At 47.1% G+C, this 17,500-nt stretch overlaps 1 protein-coding gene across 1 annotated transcript in view; it reads left to right on the top strand.

Moving 5' to 3' along the window:
- The window catches only part of sorcs2 (sortilin-related VPS10 domain containing receptor 2), a 36,250-nt gene that overhangs the window by 2,646 nt on the left and 16,104 nt on the right, over nucleotides 1-17,500 (top strand). Inside the window, 7 exon segments of the mRNA XM_060035909.1 lie at nucleotides 1,335-1,399; nucleotides 6,870-6,988; nucleotides 7,976-8,065; nucleotides 15,408-15,453; nucleotides 15,456-15,530; nucleotides 15,533-15,585; nucleotides 17,345-17,491. Coding sequence (XP_059891892.1) covers nucleotides 1,335-1,399; nucleotides 6,870-6,988; nucleotides 7,976-8,065; nucleotides 15,408-15,453; nucleotides 15,456-15,530; nucleotides 15,533-15,585; nucleotides 17,345-17,491 — 595 coding nt within the window.

The following is a 17,500-nucleotide window of genomic DNA, read 5'->3' as shown; positions in this document are numbered from 1 at the left end:
TGTCACTTTGAGTCAAGCATCCAATGGCGTTGTTTATAGTGTGTTTCGTTGGAAATATCCTAGTTACCACACCAGATACATCCACTCATTCATGAAGTGATTCCTTCACTCACAATTTAACAAGAGAATACAATTATGGTGTACTCCATAATGTGTGTATGTGTGTGTTAATGTGTGTGTGTGTGCGTGCATGGGTGTATTTCTGGATGAATTGTGTTCAGAGAGGTTGTCTAGCCATAGATTTCCCTCCCTTACACGATCTAAAAAGACAGCTGCTTACTTTAAATCATATTACAACATAACAATCCAGTTTGTGTGGTTTTTTTTCCCGCCGCCTCGTCAGGAACAATCCAAAGTTTACACCGGTGTGCCAGTGTTGTCTTTGTCCTCCTGCTTGTTATAGTTTTTCTTTCCAGCGGCCCTCTCTGCATCCAGAAGCCTATTTGATTCAACTCATTTGTCATATATTGAATTGAAATCGCACCGAGGGAAAAAATACAATCGAGTGCGGGAATGAAATTGACGGTCGGCTGTTGTTGGGAGAATATTTTGCAAACAGGCAATAAAATCGAGACGCGCTGACAGCTCGCCGAACCGAGCGCTTGAACGCGGCAGCAATAAAACTCCAAAAGGAGAGAGGAATGAAATCAACTTCTGGACAAACAAGAGGGGTACCCCCTCTCTCCTGCCTCACTCTCTGAATCCTTTCCTCCCTCTCCCTCTCTTTCCCCTTACACCCTCCCTCCATCCCTCACCCACTCCTTTCCTCCCTCCCTCCCTCCCTCACTCCTTCCCTCCCTCACTTTCCCCTCACTCTCTCTCTGCCGCACACCTCACACACTCCTACCCCCCTCCCTCCCTCCCTCCTCCTCCGCTAATTGCTCATAAAGGAGGATTTATGGTGGACTGTAACAAGGTTTAAACTCTCCGTTCCGCCCTTTAATGGAGCAAATGGAGTCTTCTCCATACTCCACCCAACTCTTGACCTCTGACCTCTTCGCTAAACCGAAACTAAGAGGCTGATTGGTTCCCGTTCATGGGGCGAAAGCACACGCTCGCTTTTAATATAAAGAGCGATGGAGATCTTTAGAGGTCATTGAGTCTATCAATCATGTTATGTTTGGCACCAAATAATAAATATAAAAGTGTTCTGGTTGTAATTCACAGGCTATAAGTTACCAAGACAGTGTGGCTTTGTGTGAGAGACTGAGGGTTCTATGTTCATTTGATTGCCCGAGGTTGCTGGTCATTAATGAACTATAAAACCCACGTGCATACGCATTAGTCCCATAACCTGGGAGCCTGAGTTCTGAATGAATGGTGTTCTGTTGCAGGTCTGTGTCGGGGGTGGACGTGGACCCTGACCTCGTGCACATGGAGATGCAGGACTCCAGTGGAGGTGATGGACTACATTTACATTCAGGGGATGCTGACGCTTTTATTCACACATTCACACACCGACGGCGGAGTCAACCACGCAGCGCGACAGATAGCTCGCCAGGAGCGGTGAGGCTTCCTGCTCAGGGACACCTCGGCACCCAGCCAGGGGGAGCCGGAATCAAACTAGCAACCTTCCAGTTACCAGTCAACCCGCTCTACGTCCTGAGCTACTGCCGCCCCTAGGCCAGTACTCCTCTGGCCTGGTGTAGGGGCTCACAGGGGGCTGGTGATGGATGGACGGATGGTTGGGAACTTTATTCATTCACGCGAAATTTGACCGTTACAGAAGCGATTCTTCAAAAGAAAACATCAATCTAAAAAGACGGATAATGATAATTATTATTATTATATGAATGAAGTAAAAATCGAACGTTAAAAATGACAAATATCTATATACAGTATTATGGACAATAATAATACAAAGTAGAAAACACAAAAAAAGAACCAAGAGCTACTATACCTTTCTAACAACAATGATAAAATGGCACACCTGCTGAAACAGGCTTGAGGTACTGTGTTTAAGACTGAGTGCAATAACCAGGAGTGGAAACCTTTTGGGGGGATAAGTGCCCTCACCTCCTTCCCTCCTCTCAGTTTTTTTGGCTCCACCATCTGGATCCCCTTGATTAGGAAGCGACCACAGAGGTGCGAGTAGAGATGGAAATCACTCCTCAGTACATTTTCCTGGGAATTTTCCTCACAGCTGGCCAGTGAGGGTCTCTCTGATAATTCAAATCCATATGAGATAGACAGCACAGCTCTGTGTGTGTGTGTGTGTGTGTGTGTGTGTGTGTGTGTGTGTGTGTGTGTGTGTGTGTGTGTGTGTGTGTGTGTGTGTGTGTGTGTGTGTGTGTGTGTGCGTGCGTGCGTGCGTGCGTGCGTGCGTGCGTGCGTGTGTTTAGTGACACCTTAGACTATGCACAGGAAATGGGAGAGATGATAGGTTCTCTGCGTTGTAGGGTGACCTCGTTTGTTGATGGTGTGAGTTTGTCCGTAGACATTCAGACATAGATACATATTGTAGGATGGTTCTGTGATTGATCCCTGCCTAACTGACCATTTGTGTTTTCTTCGATATGTCCTTTATCCCTGACACACAAATCATATCAAATACTGCTAAACAAACGGTATAGCAATGACAATTCTAGTGCACTCTTTAAAAACTCCATCTCTATGCTACCATCCCTTACCTCATGTTCTGCTGATGATCTGGTAGATAACTTTAATTCCAAAATTGATGTTGTTGCGCCTGTTAAGGTTAAAATATTTTCTGTTAAGCATAAAGCACCCTGGATAAAGGCTGAATCTGTAGCAGTCGACAAAAGAGAAAGCCGTAAGGCTGAGCGCAACTGACTGACAAAATTCAAGGTCATGATGACGTCTATAAAGAGAAACTCTATCTCTGCAGTTAAGCATTAAAAAGTGCCTGAGAATCCTTCCTCTCCAACATCACTAACAGTAACATCAATAATGCTCGGACCCTATTTGCATTGATGGGATGACAAGCCCCTCAACACAAAGACCCCCTGAGCTCCCCGTCACCGATAAATGCAATGAGTTATTTTTCATTGACAAATTAAAGGTATTAGACGAGCCATCAATGTTTCAGTTTAAACCTTAAATGTTGGATCACCACCTCGTTTATTTATAGGTAATGTGGCTAATATGACACGATTTAATGCCATAGACTACAAAGCTATTGTGGAAACAGAAACCCATCTCAACCCATCCGCAGGCTGCCCTGATGCTTAACCCACCAGCTTCTTGAAGAACGTCATTGACTGCCTGGCCCAAGACATACTGCAGTGTTAAAAAAGCGGGGAATAGATGGTTCTCTCATTACCAATTACAGAACAACATCAAATCAACCCTACATTTCTTTACGGACTCCTATTGAGTGCAACGCAGGGTGTGTTGCACTCAATAGGTGTGTGTGATTTCTCTCTAGCCCTAACAGCAGGGAAGGACGGAAGGAAAGAACGTGTGTGTGTGTGCGTGTGTGTGTGTGTGTGTGTGTGCGTGTGCGTGTGTGTGTGTGCGTGCGTGCGTGCGTGCGTGCGTTCTGATCCATTACCGGGGAGCCTCTCTCTTTGGGTCTCCTTACCCATAATTCCCCTGCAGACTCACACAGCGCAGTGAGGTATGTTGAAGGGCAGGAGCCAACAGGAAGTGACCTTGTCGTGGCGCGTATGGCGGCAGCGTCCAAGCGTGCCAAGACAATCTGCTTGCTGTATGCCCCTCTGATCTGACCCACTTACCCATTCACTCAGTCATACGCGGACGTTCTGGAAGGGAGAGAATGTCCTCACAAAATACAGTTTTTTTGTCAAATGTGTAGGGGAGTTCTAAGAGCGGCAGCTTTCTGTTAAATGTGTGTGTATGTTTGAAATAACGTTTGTGTGCGTCTGTGTGAGAGGCATCGTGACTATATCATTGAAGAGGATATTAAATTAACTCTATAGATCCCTTTTCTGTTCGTTAACGATAATGTTATCATCGTTTGATGTTAATCATGTTAAGTTGCTGGACCCCGGTCAAGTAGACCTTCCGATTATTTCAGTCTTTGCTTTGTCTGTGACGGAGCATGCACTTTATTTCCAGTTCTATTGAGCTATGGCATTGTAAGTGGTTACATCCTAACGGCAAGCTGCACTTGCATCACAGGATAAACCTACATCTCATATCTGAAAGTCTTTGTAAAGCTTCAACAACATCCTTTTGATAGTATCTCTGGGAATATCTCTGGCAATTGCCGGCTATAACTCTCCCAGCCAGTTTGCAAAGAGAGTTACAAGATCAATAGCCTGTTCTGCCTAGTTCTCTCATTTTGTTTTATCAAACACATGGAGTATATATCCATATCTACAACAGACAATACTTTAATCCTGGCCCCCAACACAGCGAGATGACCTACTTGGTATAGTTGTTGTAGCCTACTATTCATGTTGGCCTCCTGGGTTGTGGCTAGTTCCGTGCTACACTCCACCTAGTTGGTTGACACACTCCACCTAGGGGACCTCTATTGGGCTCCTGCAGACAAAAGCATGCAGGGCGGTGGGGTTGAAGGACCGGTTTATTGTAAAGGTTTGTTGACAATGACACATGGCCTATTGCTCCATGTTGCCATCTAGAGGAACTCTCCCTGCGTGTGTGTGGAGACGGCTGGTTTACCTGTGCACACTGATGACTCAATGTGAAGCAGGGGTGCAGCCTCACCCACCCCCAGAGTCCAATCAGAGGTGCTGAAACAAGCCATCATCCACAAACACACACACACACACACACACACACACACACACACACACACACACACACACACACACACACACACACACACACACACACGCACACACACACCCACAAGGGTCTATAGAACTCAAACACACAGACCTGGGACCCTGCTTTGCAGGGACGTGAATGAGTGGACCGGAATTATTTTCTTCCCAGTATTTTCCATTGACCCCTTGTGGATCTTTGGACTCACTGTAAGGCATGGAGCAAACTGTGTGGCAAGGGCACTCTTCATCACGATATAGTATCAGAGTTCATTTATTCTAGCTTGCCACACGTGTCCCCTTGGCTGCGGTCAGTGTTTCAAACAATATGGAAATACAGTAAACAGTGACGGCAGGCCTTTGTATGATTAGGATTCATAACACTTAAATCAATTATTCAAATCCACATCCCTAGTCCTGGTGGGGCTTTATTTCACCTGACACTGTTTAGGGTACTTACCATTTTCCCTGCCATAATATCCTGTTTGTAAAGCTAGAGGACGTGTGTGCGTGCGTGTGTGCGTGCGTGTGTGTGTGCGTGTGTGTGTGTGTGTGTGTGTGTGTGTGTGTGTGTGTGTGTGTGTGTGTGTGTGTGTGTGTGTGTGTGTGTGTGTGTGTGTGTGTGTGTGTGTGTGTGTGTGTGTGCTTTCATCATACCACCTTGTTATCCCAGAGGTTGTGAGCGTGTGTGTTTTCACGTGTGTGGGTATTTTTGTTTTCGGTTGTTGTTCCACATTGTTAACGCAGAGGTTGCGCGTGTGTGTTTGCATGTGCATTTCTGTCGGACCACCTTGTTTTGTGAGCCACAGCCTCTGTGTGTGTGTGTGCGTTTGCGTATGCAGTTTGTGTGTAGAGGGAGATAGCGACTGCATGAAGAAGTGCATGTGTCACAAGCCGGAATAGAGTGCTTAGCCCCTTCTAATAGGTTTTTAATGAATTCTCCGCCATATGTTGCTTTGATTAAATGCACGGGCATCTCAATAAATTAGCACCGCCCGCGCTCACAGTGGCTAGCTGTCAACCACACTGGCTAAAATGAGCACCGGCTATCACGGGAGGCGTATAAGAACCGGAAACTAAAATGTATTCATTTCATTTTTGTGTGTGTGTCTGTGTGTGTGTGTGTGTGTGTGTGTGTGTGTGTGTGTGTGTGTGTGTGTGTGTGTGTGTGTGTGAATGTGTGTGTGTGTGTGTGTGTGTGTGTGTGAATGTGTGTGTGTGTCTGTGTGTGTGTGTGTGTGTGTGTGTGTGTGTGTGTGTGTGTGTGTGTGTGTGTGTGTGTGTGTGTGTGTGTGTGTGTGTGTGTGTGTGAATGCGTGTGTGTGTGTGTGTGTGTGTGTGCGTGCGGCACCCCGACACCCCTGGGACTCTTTGGGATGAGGCATCGCGATGTAGGTTTGGCGGCTAATGTCGCAGCGCAGCTGCCAGCTGGAGTTCAATGTGCCGTTGCTTAGCTTAGCGCCCGCTTACCGCTAACGGCTAATATCAGTGGACAGCCATCTCGGCGTTGAGTTGATGATAATGGCCACCTGTCTCCTATTCAAGGCAAGTAAACTGTATTCACATCGCTGTCTCGAAGGCCCAGATTGTATCCTGTTGAATTGATCGTCTCGGGTCTGAACTCAAACGACTGACGACGACTCCCCATATTTCTTATCAGTCAGCGCCGCTCATTATTATTGAACAGTTTTTATTGCAGCCATCCCTTTTAGCTCAGAATGATTTGCAGTCCTTTATACCGCTGCACACCACTTGGCTACTCAAAAAGTGGATGCGCTTCAGGGCCACTTCCTGTTTGCCCCCGTAACGAAACCCCCTCTGCAACAAAGTTTGTCATTTCTTTGTTCCTGTCTCCAAAGATCAATTCATACCTCGCTACCTTGGTAGAGCCACGGGGGCTGGGGACCGGAAGGTTGCTAGTTCGTTGCCCGGCCCGAGTGTCGAGTAGTCCCTGAGCAAGTGGCTCGCAGTAACTGCTCCTAATGAGCTGGCTGTCGCCTGCGTGGTTGACTCTGCCGTTGGTGTGTGAATGTGTGAATGAATGGTTGTAAGTCGTCAGCAAAATCCTTTTAACTAAAATACCCCCGGTGTCAAGGTATTATTGGTAACACATTTCGTGCTAGCTTAATTTGCCAACTCTCTCGGTTGCCACAGGTTACCTCTATGTGACATGCCTCATCCAGAACTGCTCAGACAAGATGGTGACGGCGCAGTTCCTGGGGAAGATCGACCACAACTCGCTGCTGGTGCAGGACGACTACATCTTCGTCAAGGTAAACAAACACACAAACGTGCGAGCATCAGGAGTGAGAATGGGAGCTTGGCGACAAAATAGGATTATTATTGTTCGTCTCCCTGGAAAACGGCGTACCAACTTGGGGGTGTAGAATATTGGTGGGACACGCATGACACAACACCCCTGATTCTCGTGGTGCTGAGGAGTGCACTTGCTCAAGGGTATTTCAACTACCTGATCTGCAACTCTAAAAAATAAGTAAATTTGCATGAATACACATTTATACAGGCAGACGCACCCATGCGTACACAAAAAATAGTGTTTTCCTATTATGTTGTACTGTGAAAAGGTTTTGGGAAAGATATTTATAATTTCCTAAATCAATTCTCTCAAGGTTTTTACTCAGGACCCCATGGATTTATTAGTCTCATCTCCTTTTTATTTTACTATAAAACTATTCCGGGGCCTGCTTCTTCAATCATAGCAATCAAAGTGAGGTTTAAATGAAAAGCTCTTTCCATTAGGCTGAACATATGGCCAGGGGGGGCACTTATGAATGCTTGGGATATGCGCTCGGATTCAGAAGAGATCATAACAAACATGCAGGGGAATTTTCAGGGAGAAGTTTGGTTTCCTCTAACCTCGCAATGCACTTTGTTCTCAAAGGAAGATGAGACGTCTCTTATTTGCTAAGCTCTCTTCAGAATGTTGGTGCTGAAGAGAGCTCAGCCGATAGGAGACTTTAATTAATGACTCGAGGATGTGTTTGGACCAATAACTCATGAAAAGGAGAAGATGGCAGTTGGTCTAGGAGGGGAGTATGGGCCACTACGAAAGACAATCAAAGTTATACAACATTGATCCATTGCTAAGTAATGGGCTAATTCGTTCTGCTAAAATGTTGGATCAATCAGAACAGGCAGTGGGATCTCTAATCAAGTGGTTCAATCCCTGACCTGACTTGGGTGAGTGTGGTGATAAATTGCGAATGTTGTAACTTTATAGCATCACTTTTATATTCCAGGTTACCAGCGGCAACCGCACCAAGCACTACGTGTCACATCGACGCACTGAGTTCGTCCAGATGAGGTTCCCCAAGTACGCTCTGCCAAAGGTAAACGCAGGACACTGAGGCTAACGCTAATGCTGACGCTAACGCTACGGCTGCTTTTTTGCCGCAGCCTCGCAATGCAAATAACGTCAAGGATACACATCGCTTTCCAACTCCATCAATTATTCACATCCTAAAACATATCCTCCCCCGCCCACATCCAATGGAGATATTACAGCGATACAGGGCCACAGAGTTCAGAGAGGGGGAGAGAGAAGGATCAGAGGGAGGGAGAGAGGGAGAGAGGCGGTGAATATCAGAGGGAGAGAGGGAGTGAGACGGTAAGAGAAACAGAGGGAGAGAGGGGGTGAGACGGTGAGAGAAACAGAGTGAGAGAGAGGGGGTGAGACAGTGAGAGAAACAGAGGGAGAGAGGGGGTGAGACGGTGAGAGAAACAGAGAGAGAGAGGGGGTGAGACGGTGAGAGAAACAGAGGGAGAGAGGGGGTGAGACGGTGAGAGAAACAGAGGGAGAGAGGGGGTGAGACGGTGAGAGAAACAGAGGGAGAGAGGGGGTGAGACGGTGAGAGAAACAGCGGGAGAGAGGGGGTGAGACGGTGAGAGAAACAGAGGGAGAGAGGGGGTGAGACGGTGAGAGAAACAGAGGGAGAGAGGGGGTGAGACGGTGAGAGAAACAGAGGGAGAGAGGGGGTGAGACGGTGAGAGAAACAGCGGGAGAGAGGGGGTGAGACGGTGAACGAGAGATACGGGGAGATAGTTAAAGAGATAAGAAGACTCCCTTTATAGACCAAGAAGGAACCTTCGTTCATGCGGCAACATTTTCCAGCGGGGGTCCTTTTAGACGCCACAACGCCCTGAGTGCGCTATTGCCTTCGATTGATTGAACGAGCGTGGTCCCCGGTGGGAGACGTCTCATGCATTTTTCAAGGCCCGGAGCCGGAGCAGGCGGAGTGGGGCCACTTTAGATGCAATCACTGTCATTGACACCCGGGTCGAGGCGTGGACCCCGGGACTGGAGGGCAGAAGAGGCCGGGGAACACAGTGTGCCTGGAAGGAGATAAAGAGGAAAAATATAGGGTTCTGATGCTGACACACTCACTCAGAGCCACTGAGAGGAGCACACTCGCATGGAGGGACACACACATACACGCATGGAGAGGGTACATACAGTGAATACACAACGGAGGACTAGGAGGCATTAACTCCGAAACACACGCGCACACAAGCATGCGGAAGACACAGATAGACACAAATATAAGCGTAATAGCGGAGTTCCTAGCCTCAACATTTTGATTAGCCCCGTTAAAGAGTTTAGCAGGCAAATTAGTCTAAGTGTGTGTCTGTTTTAACTTAATTTAAAGTGTGCCCACTCTCCCTCTCGCTATCTTTGTAACTCTCCCCAGGTCTCTCTCTTCCTCACTAATTCTCTCTCTATCTGTGTAACCCCATCTCTGTTCCCCTTCCCTCTATATATCTCTCTCTCTCTCTCTCTTTCTCTGCCTCTTCTCTCTCAATCTCTCTGTCAATCTCTCGGCGCTCACTTCAATTAGGTTGCACAGTGTGACGTGAAGCTTTTAGATTAACAAGATAGAGAGAGAGAGAGAGAGAGAGAGAGAGAGAGAGAGAGAGAGAGAGAGAGAGAGAGAGAGAGAGAGAGAGAGAGAGAGAGAGAGAGAGAGAGAGATGATATACTGTTTTGCATGCAAAATGTGCACACGTGTGTGTGTGTGTGTGTGTGTGTGTGTGGGTGTGTTTGTTTTTTTTCCGAGCATAGTGGTTTTCCACTGTGAATAATTGAAAGGCCTCGGGCTGGAAAATGCAGACGGCATCACAGAGAGAGAGAGAGAGAGAGAGAGAGAGAGAGAGAGAGAGAGAGAGAGAGAGAGAGAGAGAGAGAGAGAGAGAGAGAGAGAGAGAGAGAGAGAGAGAACGCAGTTCAGCTGTAATCCTCTGAGATCTGACCCAAGTCACGGATTATCACTCACACACATATGCACACACACACGAACACACACACACACACACACACACACACACACAGACGCGCACAAACAAACACACAGTAGCACCCCCACACACACGCACATCTCCAATTTCTTTGTTTTTCTGCCAGGTATCAACCATTTCCTCTGTCATATAAACCCTGTGAGTCTGCATAAGTATGCGGCTATCATATAATATATAAAAATTAGAACGCAATATATATGGTTGCCTAGCAACTCCAACACCCACGACCTCTATAAATTGCCCTGCATGAGTGTTTTTATTTCCCAGATGGATATCTCATCGACCCACCCTCTCAAATAAGGAGTACAACTTTATCTAAAGTGTTTTAACTTCTTGGAATGTCTCGGAGTTTGTCTTAATTTAAAGTTGGCACTAAGAACTTTGAATTGAGTTTGTTAGGAGCACTATTGACCAATACAGCATCTGATGATCGGTTTACAAGAAAAAAGTACATCTTTGTCGTTTAGCGTCATGAGAAGCCGTTGCCATTGCAGCGAGTCACATGACGTCCCGATTCCCGGATATTATCGTACGTCATAGGATCTTTCGTCCAGAGATTGTAGCAATGGTCCTAGTTATTGGGACACAGCCAATGGGTAGAAGCCGTGAACTGTGAACGAGTCGATGGACTGAGAAACACACAACACTCACACACACACACACACTCTGACCCCCCCCGCCCCAACACACACACTCTGACACACACTCACACACAATCCGACGACAAACGTCCATGTGGGGAGGTTGATGGATTGATGGTGATACACGTCGATTGATTTAGAGATTCTTCTTTATTGATTGATGCAGAAAATACCTTCCTAATCACACACTCTTTGACATATTCGGAGGACTCTAAGGAGAGCCTTTGTCCCCGAAATGGTCAGTGTCTTTGACGTATGCCCTCTACAACTACTACTGATTCTACCAACCCACGGCATAGATGGTTCTGCTTCCCCCCAGCTGACACTGAGAGTGTCTGTCTTTTATCTGACTTCACTGTTGTTGTGGATTAACGTCTTTTTCTAAATATTGAATATTACCTATAACACATAAAAACGGTATCTAATACTTTCCACCTCAGTCCACCAAACCGTATAATGTCTGGTGGCCAAGGATCTCTCGCACAAACACACTCTGACAAACAAAAACACACAAACACACTCTGACCGACACACACACACACACACACACACACACACACACACACACACACACACACACACACACACACACACACACACACACACACACACACACACACACACACATTTTTGTGGAGCCCAATGTTTTGTTTTGAGATACCAGAACGACCCCAGTCTTTGGTATTTTGAAATGCAGCAAATGCCTCGCTTCCCTCCTCAGGTCTTTGTTTTCCTTTGGTCCGTCTCGATTCTCTCTCTCTCTCTCTCTCTCTCTCTCTCTCTCTCTCTCTCTCTCACGTCGGGGTGGGGGGGGGGATCAAGGGACATGTGTTGAAGCCCTGGACCATGATGAAGGACCCCCCCCCCCCCTCCCACACACCCCATACCCAGCTGACCTTTGTAGTGATTTCCACCCAAACCACGCACCCACGCCCGTCCATCCCCCTCCCCACACCTCTCCCCTCCCCCGCGGAGGTCGGGTGGAGTCGGCGGAGCAGCTTTTGCCCTGGACAGTGATGGATGGAGCCCATCAACTACTGGCTGGTGCAGCCCGCTGGCTTGTGGTGGTGGTGGTGGTGGTGGTGGTGGTGGTGGTGGTGGTGGTGGTGGTGGTGGTGGTGGTGGTGGTGTGGTTGTTGTGTGCTGGAGGAATGAATCCACCAGCGTTGCTGGGATGTTTTCCTCGAATGTCCCCACATTTTAGGAAAGTACAAAAGATGTTACCTAGATGGCCTGTTTTTCATTTTTTTCCTTTTTCTTTCTCTGTACACAAAAAAACCTTCTTGGAACGCCAGAGGTCCGAGGAACCAAACAGATGGTTTTAGAGTTATTCAAAAAACACCCACACTTTCATAACTCTGATATATTCACTGAGAGCCGTATGGATTCATATCGGTTGACAATTCCCGGGAGGTAGGTAGGTAGGTACCAGACCAGTCTGAGTCGGACTTAATAGAACTGGAGCTTTATCTTTTTTTCAATTCCCCATTAACATCTTAGATTCGCACACATATGTGTGCACTGCAACGCAAACACTGTTCCTCCTCACCTTATTCAGTCGGGCAGTTCACGCGCGGGGTTTTTTTCCCCCCTGCACTGTGGGATGGAAACTGTAGGATTAAGCTGGGGCTTTGCTATGGATCACTGGATACACACCAGCGCGGTCAGACCATGAGCGAGCGGCCCCTGTGGTGCGCATATGTGCGCATGTGGGTCTGCATAACAACACTGAAGCTCTCCACTCGGATCAAGAGTGATGCTCTTACGGAGTCAAATTGGGTTCTCACCTCACTCTCACTTATTTCCTAGGCGGGTTTTTTTAGGAATCGACAGTGGATTTGGATACAGGTCATTAATGAGCTGGAATGAGGATGGGGCATGTAGCTCAAAGATGCTTGCAGCTTATGATATTCTCCCTGGGGATCCAGAACCTTCGACCTCCTGGGGGTCAAACGCCCTCACCAATGCCGCCAGCTGAAGGCGGTACCTGGAATAACATTAACATTTACATTTAGGGCAATTAGCCGACACTTTTATCCAAAGCGACTTACAATAAATACATTTATCATAGAAACAACAATATATCGCTTTCGGTACGGTAAGGATATTCATAGAACCAAGTGGCAAGCACCAACCATCACTAGGTTAACCCATTCCCCGTAGACAACAAAGAGAGCTAGGATAAGATGCTACACAACCATTTCTAAGTGCCACGGCGTACAACAGACACCAAGTGCGTAGGGGGGGTGGGAGGGGGTGGCTATGCAGAGTCTAGGAATAACTGATACAGGGGGGCACAGTTGCTACGCTATGCACACACACTCGTGCCCGGTGATGTGTGCGATGGTGCACTGCCGCCCGGTTCAGGGTCAACCTGGAAGGCTTGTGTTTGCTTGACCCACGTCCAGGGATCAGCCCTTGTTTATCTAAATGTTTTTCCTCGTTTCCTGATTGTGCATTCGTGAGCATAAGCTCTTTCTGGTTATGAGGAAACACAGAACTGAAAGAACGTCTGTCCTTGGCCTCAGGCACTCGCTCACAGAAAGAGAAAGAGAGAGAGAGAGAGAGAGAGAGAGAGAGAGAGAGAGAGAGAGAGAGAGAGAGAGAGAGAGAGAGAGAGAGAGAGAGAGAGAGAGAGAGAGAGGGAGAGAGAGAGAGGCTGCATGTTGTAAGGGTAACGGCAGACCCCTCCTCACTCTCATCACAGTTTGTATGAATATGCAAATGCAGTACAAAATTGCAGCACACACGCACTGATTTGAAAGGCTTGATACTTGTTTTATTTATTTTCTACACCCACATCTTTCCTGAGTCACGCTAAAGTAGTCAATCCATGCTGCTCAGCAAGCCCTAGAGCCGCATGGCCTCGATTAATCTGTAGTATCATCTGATATGTACTGCAATTGAATGGACTGCGCCAGACTGGGAGAGACTTATTGAACTGGACTGGGATGGAGCGTACTGGAGTAGAGTGTGCTGGTGTAGAATCCTGAGATGGAACGGGATGATTAAGTGGTCGGCCTTCAGCGAGGCGGAAGAGATACTTGAGCAAAAGACTTCACCTCAACCTACTCTTTCATGACCTGTCTCTACATTCACAAAAAGTTGCCTTATATGAAATCATCTCTGTGAAACAAAGGTTTAATTATTTTGATGAGCGGGACTGCTCAGACAGGGATAGGCCTACTATGTTTTATTGGTAGCATCACAGGTTTTCAGAGGTCATATTGTTTCTAATATTGTATATCGTTCTTCATTTTATAAACATGCTTTTTATTATAAAAGATTGATCTTGTGGTCCTGCGGGGAATCCTAGCTTTCTTGTGGGAAATCAGCGGATCAGAGTGACATCTTCGTTCCAAAGTCTTCCGCTAGCTGATCGAATAGCGGGAGACTTCGGAATGACCCTGGCCAGGGTCCTTCCGAAGTCTCCCGCTATTCGTCAGCTGGGCGGTTGAGCTGGGACGCTTTTTCTTTATCTTTGGTGTCCGGGAGAAGATGGTGGCGTGTCAGTGATTAAGGGGAGGACACGCCCTCCAGGCGACTTGCCCTACCGCTGAAACGTTTAGGCGGCTTCACTCCCCAAAATGTTATGTTAATGCAATCAGTCAGGCATGCCCAGGATGCGCAGACTCACCTCTTTTCACTCCTCGGGCCACATTGTTTCCGCGCCTCATGAGCGATGGAGTCATTTGCATCCGAGGTTCACCGGCTTCTTCAAATGACGGCTAATGGTTTTTTTTCTTTATGTGTGTGTTAACGTACAGACAAAGAAAAGGAAACTTTTAAGTAGCAACGGGCTCCTCAGACCTTTCCGTCGCTCTGATGATTGCTTCGTCAGCTGTGTGTTCTAGACCTCTTTCAAGTTAGTGGAGAAGATTTTAAGCTAACTGTGCAGTAACTTCAAAGCTACTTGGCGGCCTTACTCACGCCTATTCACACCTTTCTTGGTCATCGCATTGTTTCGTGTATCATAGTATTTTCATATCTGCTTTTGCTGTAGGCCTACTGTAATTCTTTTTTAGCATCCTATTGCAGGTGTCATTTTGATATTCATCCTTATTGCACACTGTGTCCAGAGGGTAAGGCCTTGCCAACTGCCATCTTATGAAGCTCTGTTTGATGCCATCCATATTGAAATTGGGTTGGCAGAAAGAAAAGCAATAGGCCTAAGTATGACATGCCTGCAAAACAAATGTTTGTGAAATATCTCTTAAGTAACATTGGCCAAAACGGTTTGAGTCAAAAATAGAGCACTCCTGTTTTGAATTATATTAGTAATCATAGTTTCTAATAAGTAATTATTATATTTTCACTAAATTGTTTCCATTTGCTCATGGTTTTACTAATTCTACAATGGCGAAATTTGGTTATGATTTTCGAATTGCTACAATGTCCACTTTCTAATCTTTGAATCCCTCCCTCTCTCTCCCCCTACCTCCTTCTCCATCCCACCCTCTCCCTCCCTACCTCGCTTTCTCTCCCTCTCCCCTCCCTCCCCCCCCTCTCTCTCTCCCTCCCCCTCTCTCCCCTCTCCCTCTCTCTCCCTCCCCCTCTCCCCCTCTCTCTCCCCCTCCCTCTCTCCCCCCCTCCCCCTCTCTCCCCCTCCCTCCCTCTCTCTCTATCCCCCTCCCTCCCTCCCTCTCTCCCTCCCCCTCTCTCCCCCTCCCTCCCTCTCTCTCTATCCCCCTCCCTCCCTCCCTCTCTCTCCCTCCCCCTCTCCCCCCCCCCCTCTCAGGACCTCCACATCGTGAGCACCGATGAGAGCCAGGTGTTCGTGGCGCTGCAGAGTGGTACCAGACGGACACCTACAACCTGTACCAGTCGGACCTTCAGGGCGTGTACTACTCGGTGGTGCTGGAGACGTGCGCAGTACCAAGCAGCCCGAGGAGAGCGTGCTGGTGGACGTCCTGGAGGTGAGACGGACCCCACGGTGGGGGGGGGAGCAGTGACCGAGGCCAGGCTTGTAGCAAAGGTTGACCAAAGGTGGCCCATGCGTTAGGAGTTTTTCTTTCTTTTTTCCGTCATTCAAAATAAAACATTCAAAGGTATTTTAATGTGATTCCGCAGCAGTCTCCACCGGCGCCGGTTCAGGCAGGGAGAGATACGCAGTGTGAATTTCCTTCTTTTTTTTTTATTTAAATATATTCTTTACAAATATTCAAAGCTCGAAATGATGTATTCGGGGCCAGCCCTGCACTCAACAGATGGTCATCCAAACTGACAATAGGTAGATGTCTCAATGGCAATCAAACGCACTATCCCTATGTATGTATATATATATATATACATAAATACACAGTATATATCTCACTTAATTGCACCCAAACTCATATGTGCGCTTAAACCTCTTTTTAATTACTGCCATTCAAGCAAGCTCCAATTACAGACTCCACAGCTGTGTCTCTCAGTGGCATCGCCTCCCTGCACTCACACCCAGGGGCATCTTCTTTGTCTCGGGCTACACGGTGTGACGCAACGACAGAGAGCCAACTGCCTCTGGTGTGACTCACAACCCACTGCTCACTTCTGCCAGTGCTCACTATCGCCACAGCAACTGTACTTAGGTCTGTGGTATACATTAAAGGTGTTGAGAGCGTCAGTATTTATAATTTTTTTGCCGGAAGTGGTATCCAGTTTTGAGAGGATTGTAAGCCTATATATTCTCCACGCAAAAGTGGAGGGATATATCTCTCTCTCCCCACGTATCTTGACTGAAGTGATCCTTTTTTGTGACTCTCGAATTGATCTATGTTTTCTAATACCTGCTAAATGACACATTAAGTATAGCATTATGCTATATTTTGATTCATTTGTTTGGGTTGAGAGCTCTCAAAAAGAACAATGACCAGACACATCATGCTAGTAGGAAATATGCCAAAAAGAAATGCGAAAAAGTTGTTTTCTTGGCTGTTGTTTTTGAATTTCAGCCTGAAAATTGCTCCTTAAATGCTTTCTGTAGCATTGATGTCATCTCTCTTGATGTAATTACTTTATATCAAGAGACTGTCTCTATGGGCGTCAGAGACTGCTTTAAACCATGGGTAAAGTACATAAAAGTCAGTCAGTATCTTGCGTCTTATTTTCTTTTCATTTTACTTCAGTCTGAAATATTCCTCCCTAAACACACATTATGGTATTCATCAACAAAGCTTTGTTTGTGCTTTTATTCCCTATCTATTTCGGCAAGCTGTGTACAATTTCAGAGATGACATTATGATAAACTATTTTTTGGAAATGTGTCTTACTCACGACAGTGTTGTCATTCGGTCTTCCCTTTCAACTTGTTACCCGCTTGCGTTGTATATTGTACATGGGCGTGTACATGGGCGTGTACATGGGCGTGTACATGGGCGTGTACATGGGCGTGTACATGGGCGTGTACATGGGCGTGTACATGGGCGTGTACATGGGCGTGTACATGGGCGGCATGTGCTCATGGGGTAGAGTGCGTCGGCTGGTAACTGGAAGGTTGCTAGTGTCGAGGCGTCCCTGAGCGAGACGCCCCACCCTGACTGCTCCTGACGAGCCGGCTGTCGCCCTGCGTGGCAGTCACCGCCGTCGGTGTGTGGATGTGTAAATGTTCGGCAGTATTGTAAAGCACTCTGAGTGGCCACTGTTTAGCAAAGCGCTATATGAATGCAGTCCATTTACCATTTATCATTCATATCGCAGGTGCGCGGCATCAAAGGCGTGTTCCTGGCCAATCAGAAGATCGACGGGAAGGTGCGGACCCTGATCACCTACAACAAGGGGCGGGACTGGGATCACCTGGCCCCGCCCATCAAAGACATGAACGGCCGTGCAGTCAGCTGCAAAGCGGTACGCGCG

The sequence above is a fragment of the Gadus macrocephalus genome, chromosome 17 (assembly GCF_031168955.1).
Source record: "Gadus macrocephalus chromosome 17, ASM3116895v1".
Lineage (NCBI taxonomy): Eukaryota > Metazoa > Chordata > Actinopteri > Gadiformes > Gadidae > Gadus > Gadus macrocephalus.
Note: the sequence above shows the minus strand (reverse complement) of the source record. Positions and strands in the feature narration are given on the sequence as shown.